The sequence below is a fragment of the Triticum aestivum genome, chromosome 3B (genome assembly GCF_018294505.1).
Source record: "Triticum aestivum cultivar Chinese Spring chromosome 3B, IWGSC CS RefSeq v2.1, whole genome shotgun sequence".
NCBI lineage: Eukaryota > Viridiplantae > Streptophyta > Magnoliopsida > Poales > Poaceae > Triticum > Triticum aestivum.
In genome coordinates this window covers 677902968-677911855 of record NC_057801.1, presented here as the reverse complement: position 1 = coordinate 677911855, position 8888 = coordinate 677902968, and the positions used below count along the sequence as shown (strand labels likewise).

Below are 8888 nucleotides of genomic sequence, written 5' to 3'. Positions count from 1 at the left end.
GAACATGAACCATGATTGAACAATAAGTTACAAGATACTTAGATGAGAAACTTGAGCCTGGAATATGTTAGTGGCAGCATGAAGCATGTCTTTTAGTAACAGGTTTCACTTTAAAGCCTTGCAACATCAAAGTTGATGCTTTGAAGGGGAAAAAACGTAATGTGCACTCAAGGATAACTCTCGTTTAAGCAGACTTATGACACTGCACTTCATCTTATAATTTCAAACAAAATGATTAATATTTCAAGAGGCAAACAAAGGTAGGAAGGCAGTAGAGCAACATGGTTGACAATGTTTGATGGTAAAAATTATTCACGTGTTATGGTATGCCAACAGCTTAGATGATAATTCTTTTCTCAAAAATGGTGATTTCGAGACCCAGCATTTCAATACTTCACAAAGGGTACAAAAGGAATGAAAGAATTGAGCTCTACGAGGCGGAAGAGCATCTGTCTTTGAGTTCAGTCTACAATTTGCACACTACATTCTTCCACAAGGATCATCAATAAAGGGGAAAGGTACTCAGCACTCACATTACGCCTAACTTGTTCTTCGCCTTTTAACTTGCAGTGCCTCCCATCACCAGGTGAAAAAGAATGCACCGATGCTTCCTGTAAAGACTCTATTTCACAATGCTGATCTTTTGCTACAGCTAATACGAGAACTCGTGCCCTCTCAGGGATATGTATTTCTTCATCCATATGGCAATATCTTCGGCACAGGCCTGAGCCTGTGGTGTCTTGAGGAACACATCGAGTGTTGCGAACTCATGGACTGTATCTTTGTAGTCCAGGACTGGCGCATCCACATTTACCTTGCGGAGTTCCTCGGAGTAAGCAATTGCTCTGTCTCTCATACAGTCGTGTTCCGCAACGATCGTCAATGTTGGGGGCATGCATTTCAGTGGGGGTCCTCCTCTGCCAGGGGCCAGGGGGTTGGCAGCAGGATGGTCCAAGCTGAACTCTTTCTCTGATAAAAGTAATCTCCAGGCAAGTAAGCATGTGGATTTGTCGTAGAAGTACGAGTTCGCAAGCCTTATTTCCGAGTGTGTTGGAACACTTCCTATGAAGAAGGGATACATCAGAACCTGTGCTACGACCTTGACTGGGTCAAATTGCTTTGCATCTTCCACCGCTTTCCTAGTGACAAAATCAGCAATGTTGGCACCACAGCTTACACCAAGTAGGACACATCTGCTCCCAAGGAAAAGACGGGTGATCTGGTCAAACTCCGGCAACACAAATGTACAACAGTTAAAACAAAAGGATTTACAATAAATTACTAGATATATTCTTTTGTCTCTTATAGGTAGAAGGTAAGAACCATTTAATGATGTTAGCACATATGCAGCTATTCTATTTCAAATTAAATTGAAGTGGGCACATATGTTGAGGGGTTTAAACTCAGGTAGGTGTGATACACCAAGCAACCAAGGTTTGAGATGATGACAGTCCATCAATATATACATCACATTTAAGAGAACACGGACATAATAAAAAGGCATGAGAAAGGTACTAATTTCACCAGGTTCTACTGAAATCATAGTTAAAATAAAATCTTCATTATAGGTAAGGGAGCAGACCAGCGTAAGTTTTAACTGATCTATTCGATCCAACAGTTCAGTGCAATTGAATTTCATTAATAAGTTAGGTCAACAAACATGACCAATAAAGAATCCCAGAATCAGTAATATGAAAATTGCATGCCTTCACTAGTGTTCAAGGTTATCGGATTGTGGTGACATCATTAGCAGTTATTTACTCAACATATACAACCTACCGGAATATAGAACTTTGTTGAAAACATGTGCCCTAGAAAATTTCACAAAGAAAAGGTCTATCCACATGCCCACGGTCAAGCAAGTCCTGTAAAGTTGCATTGACATCTTCAGAATGTCAACATCATTTGGAGAATGTAATCCTGGTGAACTAAATCAACTAATATTTGGATATTTGATGCTTCTATGTTGTGAGCCTGTGTACCCGATCAGAGTCCACACGAAAAGCTAAGGTGCACGTAAATGGTAAGATATAACAGAAAGTGCACACCATATGTTAGTGAGTATAACTGTCAGCTTGTAAACATTGAATCTTCCCCGGTCAACATACTCATGAGCTCTAAACCTGCTGCAAGTCAGAAATGGCAACTCAGGGGGAAATGCCGTACTCACGGTCTCTAAACCACTGCTAGTCAGAAATGGCAACTCGCGGGGAAATGACATACTCATGAGCTCTCTCTAAACCTGCTGCTAGTCCGAAATGGCAACCCACGGGGAAATGAGATACTCATGAGCTCTCTCTAAACCTGCTGCTAGTCCGAAATGGCAACCCACGGGGAAATGACATACACATGAGCTCTCTCTAAACCTGCTGCTAGTCATAATGGCATCTCACAGGGAAATTACTATCTCCATATTTGAACCAATAACAGATCGAATAGATAGGGAACTATATCTTCGTCGTTTTGACATGTTCACTTAATTAGGGCAATTCTTGTTAGCAGTTTCTGAAATAATGCTGGTGAATGACAAACAAGAACTTCCATTGAAGAAATGAAACAAAAATTCCTGTTGCTTGGCTTGCCGGCTTTTCGGCAACTTCACACTGCAGTATTATGTTCCTAGGCCATTTAGTAAAGTCGAAGCAGCAAGAAATGCAATTACAAACGAGAGATTAGAACCGAATTAAATTATACCTTGCCGGATCACCATGTGCGGCGATCCAGGGCTCGACGGTGGAGGCACCGAACGTGTCCACCCCGCCCCCAACCTTGCTCATCATGGCGAGATTGGCCTGCTTGGCGATCCACCTAAGCACCCTGACCCCGTCATCAAAGGCGGCGGGGTAGCGGCTCTCGGGCGCGAGCCTGTAGCCGACGGCGACGACGATGGCGTCGCAGAACTTGGCGACCCTCCGGCAGAAGGCGTCGTTGGAGGCGGAGCAGTTGCTCCCCGTGACGAAGCCGCCGCCGTGGAACTGCACGACGATGGGCAGCCTGCGGCGCGCGGAGGCGGCGGCCCGCGGGGAGGAGACGGCGTGCGGGAGGTAGCCCCTGTAGGGCGCGCCCGCCTGGCCGGCGGCGGGGTCGCTGGCGCGGCGCGGGTGGAGGAGGTGCGGGTGGTGCGGCGGCGGCGTGGGGAGGAAGATGCGGACGGAGAGCGCCGAGTTGGGGTCGATGTGCAGGTCCTTGGAGGCGACCCCGTCGGCGGCGGAGAAGGCCGGGTTGGCCGGCGCCGTGGCCTCGTCGGCGCGGCAGGAGACCCCGAAGGCGGCCGCGTCGCCGTCCCCGCCGCCCCCGTCGGCGGCGGCCGCGGCGGCGAGCGACTGGAGGCGGTGGCGCAGGAGCAGCTTGAAGAAGACGCTGTAGATCTTCACGCCGACGCTCGGCATGGCTTGGCTCGCTCCCGCCGCCGGTCACCGCCCGGATCCGCGCATCACAGGGAGAGCGAGACGGCGCCCGGATCTGCGAATCCCCCTGCCTCGATCGGAGCTGGCGGGGGGCGCGATTGGAATCGGGCGCGGAGGAGGGTTAATGGGGCCGGATTGGATTAGATCGGCTCGGCTCCGTGCGGTGTTGGAGTGGTTGGGGCGAGGGAAAGCAACCGCGATTGGTAGGGTGGCTATCCTGACGGATGATGGCAGCAGCGTGGTGCGGTCTGGTACGGGAGAGAGAAGCAAGGGGAGGAAGGATCGAGAGGGCGGTGGGTGAGGGAGGGAGAAGCAAGCGAGGGAGGGAGGAAGGAAAAGACGAGGAAGCGATGGGGATTTTTGGAGGCAGGCGTCGGCCGCTTCCCAGACGTGACCACGGTCCCTCTTCTCTCGGCCCCCTGCGCCTGCGCTGTTGCTGCGCGTTCGTCGTTCAAATTCAAACCCGGCCTGGTGGTGGTGGTGGTACTAGAAGTAGTAGTAGCTGTATCACGACTTGCCTGGGTTTGCGCTTTGCAGTTTCCGTTCTCACATTCTGCCTAGTGGTGGAGCGAGTGCTATGGTGGTATTATTCGGCAGGTTTTTTTAACTCCGATAACGTGGAGTGCATTAAACGGTGCAGGTACGATGCCTGTCTGCTCCCAGATTCCATCGGTTCACGTGAAAGCTCCTCCCAAGCTGGTGCGTGTGTGTCCCAGCACAAGCACTTCTTTATGGAAATCTTTATGTGAAACAATAGGTCTTCCCCCTTCATTTTTTGCCTCCTCTGTTGTGTCGGTGGTAGTCATAGCCTCTCCATTTTCTATGCCAATCAGGTTCAGCAACTCTGTTGTAACAGACACAGATATCTTTCTGGAAGGCACGTATAAAAATCCCCGCCCGTGGCAACGGTCAACGCCGGATTGCACGCCGGAGGATCGATCAGCTGAGAACAACAAGATATGTACAGCTGTATTATCCATCTCTGTCTGTCGTCGCAAAGATCGCGAGTCCCCGTCGATCGGTTTCCTGTTTCCTGAAACCGTGTGGCGTCCCGCGGCACGGCACGGCGCGTGCGTGCGTAGATAGGGCCTCGCCGTTCCGTTCGCTGGCGGAATGGTTCAACGGAGCGCATGGGCACCAGCTACGCATCGCTCGCAAGAAACAGGCCAAGGCGGGCGCACGGTCACGCGCTGCAATTTCGCGACCGCGTCGCACATCGGGCGGGCAGGCGCCTCGACGGCGTTGGAAGCAAAGCCAAGCCAGCATCGGCTCGGGGCAAAATTCCGTGTTTTGACCCTTCTCACGTATAAAATTTTCAAAAAAAATTGACATCTAACCCTTTTTCATGTTCATCCTACCGCCGAAGGCTCTGGCGGTAGGAAACTAATCCACGTCAGCTATCCTCTGTCCCCCTCCTCAACCCTACCGCCGCAGGTGACGGCGGTAGCCTGTTTAACTCTACTGCCAGCATCCCTGGCGATAGGGTGTGGATAGTTATATGCCCCCGGCCCGCCCGCAACCACCTCCTTCTCCCCCACCCAGTCGCCTTCTTCTTCCTCTCGCCCCACTCTCATCTCCTCCACTTCCCCCTCCGATCTTCTTCGTTTCTTCACGAATTTTACGGATCGAGATGGCCCCGAAAAGAGAAAAGTAAGCTCTTTAGATCCCTCCAATTAGTTTTAGTCAAACACCTTTCGATTCGTCGCATTATTTGATTCAAATCCCTCCCATTTTTGAATTAGATTTAAACTTTTTGAACCCTATGATTGATTTATATTGTTTTTAGTGGAGGAGATGAGTTAGATATGAACTCTAGGCAATAGTTGGTATGGTTTTGTGAAGATGAACCCTAGGATTTTTTTATGTGATGCATATGTACCCTAGTTCATATATGAACTATAGGATTTTTTGGAGGAATTTGATGTGATATGACGATGCAAGTTCATATGCTATGATGTAAGTAGTGGATGTAATTGGAGAAATAATGTTGAACCCTCAAGATGAACCTAGTTCATAATTTTTAGTGTTAAAAACTTTATTCAATAAGTGAATGTGAAAGATGTTGATATGGTTAAATGTTGTTGAATGAAAGATGTTGGTTGAATATGATTCATTCGCATTGATCATTTATATTGGTTGGATATATGATAATTGATGAATGTTTGTCCAATAAGTGATAAATGTTAATTATTTTTTGATATGCTTATGCAATGGTTGAATATGTTTGTTCAATAAATGATAATTGATGAATGCTTATGCAATTCTTTTAGGAGGCCACCTCTTGCGGATGACATTGTCATCAAGTATACAATGCTTGACCTTGCGTTCGACAAGGGCCATCGTGCCCATTTCATTGAGAACGGAGTGGTAATTACCTTTCTTAAACCAAATCTTTCGAATCGATGAAAAAAAGTTACTAATTTTTTGGGTCTTCATTTCGACAGATGCTCCCGCCATTGCGGATGAGGGGTCACGGGACGACCGTGAAGATGGAGTATGACGAGCGGTACGCACCGTTCTACAGGAGAGCCCAGCTGCTGGGTTTCGTCCTGTAGTTCAAGCACAAGCCGCCAACGCTCGTCCACTCAGCTCTCACGGCTTTGATTGATCGGTGGCGGCCAGAGACGCACATCTCCATATTCCACGTGGGGAGATGACGGTTACACTGGAGGATTGGGGGATGATTACGGGCCTACCGCTCAAGGATCTTGCTCTCACAGGACGAGTGGAGAGGAAGAACTGGCACGATAGGGTTATCACCCTCATCGGCGAATGCCCCCCGGATAAGAAGAACCAGACTTCCGGCGTCTCGCTGCCCTGGCTCCTGAAGTACCGGAGCAAGTGCCCGGAAGGTGCCGAACCCCCGGTGGTGGAGCAGTATGCCAGGGCCTACCTGTGGTATCTTCTCACGGAGGTAGTGTTTCCAGACTGCTCTGGGGACACTGCCCTCTAGATGTATCTCGACTTCCTAGCGGACTGGGATGCGGGGTACAGCTGGGGGGCCGCCGGCCTCGCCTACCTATACCGTTCGGTAAGTGAATATCACATTGTTTCAAATATCATGGACGTGTGCTGCTTTGGATTTTGTCATCTTATGATCTATACTTGTTTTGTAGCTTGACGACGCAACCCAGAAGACATAATCTACATCCGGTATGTATGGATGTGTATGGGGCCTTTCCATTTGGATGTGGGAGCGAATCCCGGTGGGGCGTCCGGAGAAGCTTAGAGCACGTGCATGGAATGACTATGGCGAAGATGGCGACGATGCTCAATACCCGACCGCCGCATACGCTTGGGACGTGGTGGGTACAATCTCGGGTGAATCCATGGCCTTGTACAAGATCTTCAGCAACGAGCTTGATGCTCTGACGCCTTTCCAGGTATAAGAACTAGATTTCGAATGTGGTCGACAACACTTCCACTTGAGCTTGCCACTTTGGGTACTAGGTTAACTAGCGGTCATATCCTAACGACCAAGAGTGGGGGTTCGAGCTGAACGCGATGTGCAAGGAACACTGTCTTCTCTGGCGGAGCATCGTCCACATGATTTATGTCTATGCCGTTGAGTACCACTTGCCACAGCGCGTTGCCGCGCAATTTGGTAAGCCGCAACGAACACCACTAGGCGGCATCATAGACAGTGGCAGAGGCAGGAATAATTTCTAGGCGTGGCGAAGTTTATGAATGAAAAAAATCATGTACAACTCAACTATGGAAGAGCTCACTAGAATATTAGATAAATATTACTTGGTGTTCAGAAAATACAACAAAAATCCAAAATTTAAGTGTGGGCACTCTACATACCTCATTTGATGAAGATTACATGGATGACTGATTGCCAACGTATCATCTATATTAACTAGACTGGCATAAAGATGACCTATAAAACATAAAAACCACAGATAAATCATGAATTAATAACTGGTAGGATATAATGATGGAAACCACATTATGCAAGTGAAGATAGTTAGAAAGAATACATACCCAATGAAGGTTTACTTTCATTAAGTAGACTGTGGCAGTGACATTCTTCTACTAGCTTCGGCAAAAATACACATTAAATCTGTATAAACCACAAGAAACATTAATTGGTTAGTGAACAATTGAATAATATTTGTTCATATGATTTGTGCAAGTAATATGACAATTCATCTAATGCGACCAAGGGGAAGAAGGACAATGAAATTATATCTTTCATTACATACTTAATCCTTTTCTTGGGTGGCGTCATCTGCAAACCCTAGAGGACTCGGCGAGTTGCAGTCTTCGCCAATCGCGGCCTCTCGGTGTCCTTGTCGCCGGTTGCCGCCTCAACCAGTCGCAGGTCCCGTCCTGTGCGCCCAGCCTACTGACTGTCGGCTGTCGTGCGCCCGTGCGGCGGTGCCCTAGCTAAGTGCTGCCGCCTCTCCGTCCCTCGCGAACGAGTCCTCTAGGCAGCCAAGCAGCCGAGGCCGAGCAGTCCTTTTTTTAGGGTCACCACACTTTATTTAAACCTCAATGATGTTTGGTACAAATAAAATAGTAGGAAAAGTGGATAACCAAAGGTGCCGTCCTGCGACAAGAGAGGCCGAAGCCTTAGCCAAAGCATGAGCTTCAAAATTGATTCTCTAGCTTCATGCACCACTTCAGATTCATCGACTTGCCTCATTCTCAGTTTTATATCCCTGATAATAGTCGCCGAGGAGCCCATGAAGTTACCATATAAATGATTGACAGTGGCTAAGCAGTCAGTTGCAACTTTCACCCTTCTCAACTGCAGGTCTGTTGCTAGGGCGAAAGCCTCACAGTAAGCATGGGCTTCTAAACATCCAGGATCGACTAGTCCATCAAAGACAGTCACTGAAGCTCCCAGGTAAACACCTTTGTCATCACGACAGATGGCTGCACTTGCACCTCTTGCATTATTCCTGGAGATTGAAGCATCGACATTAATCTTTGCTACACCAGGACCACTTTTCAACCATCGTTTCGTGACTCCTCTCTGAACTCCAACGAGCTTTTTCTTCTCCTTTGCTGGCATTAACTGAAGATCATCCAAAAATCTTTGAGTGAAAGAAAAAGTAGACAGGGGACTCTGATATATTTCTTCATGCTTTGCCTATCTCCTTGCCCACCAAATTGCCCAGAGTGTCACAAGAATCTTCGCAAAAACTTGTTCACTCATTGATTCTTGCATCTCCGTAAGCCACAGCCTTGCATCATCGAATTGGCATGCAATCATATGCTCAACTATGTCCTCATCAACTAGTGCCCAGACACATTTTGACATGCGGAATTCAATTAGTGCATGGCGCCAGCTGTCCACTTCGGCATTGCAAAGAAAACAGGTCTATGAATCAGCTATATGCCTCTGTTTTAATACTGCACCAGTCGGGACAAAGTTCCGAGCTAATCTCCAAGCAATTTTTTTATCTTCCCTGGGACATTTGCTTTCCATAGATTGTGCCATTGTTTCTGTTTTGATGCCATATCTGACAT

At 47.9% G+C, this 8888-nt stretch overlaps 1 protein-coding gene across 1 annotated transcript; it reads right to left on the bottom strand.

The window, feature by feature from the left end:
• Positions 1 to 415: 415 nt before the first annotated feature.
• On the bottom strand, positions 416 to 3864 carry LOC123071661 (probable carboxylesterase 16). Its single transcript, XM_044495240.1, has 2 exons — positions 2695 to 3864; positions 416 to 1193 (listed from the first exon to the last, which is right to left on the bottom strand). The coding sequence occupies exons 1-2, from the start codon at positions 3387 to 3389 to the stop codon at positions 653 to 655; spliced, it is 1236 nt and encodes a 411-aa protein (XP_044351175.1). The 5' UTR covers positions 3390 to 3864; the 3' UTR covers positions 416 to 652.
• Between the last annotated feature and the right edge of the window lie 5024 nt (positions 3865 to 8888).

Bases quoted from the DNA above. Each gene is read 5' to 3' on its own strand.
- LOC123071661 (XM_044495240.1), bottom strand. From the start codon at position 3,389: ATGCCGAGCGTCGGCGTGAAGATCTACAGCGTCTTCTTCAAGCTGCTC. The intron at 1,194-2,694 runs GTATAATTTAAT...CCTTGGGAGCAG, and splicing joins GCACATGGTGATCCGGCAAG to ATGTGTCCTACTTGGTGTAA.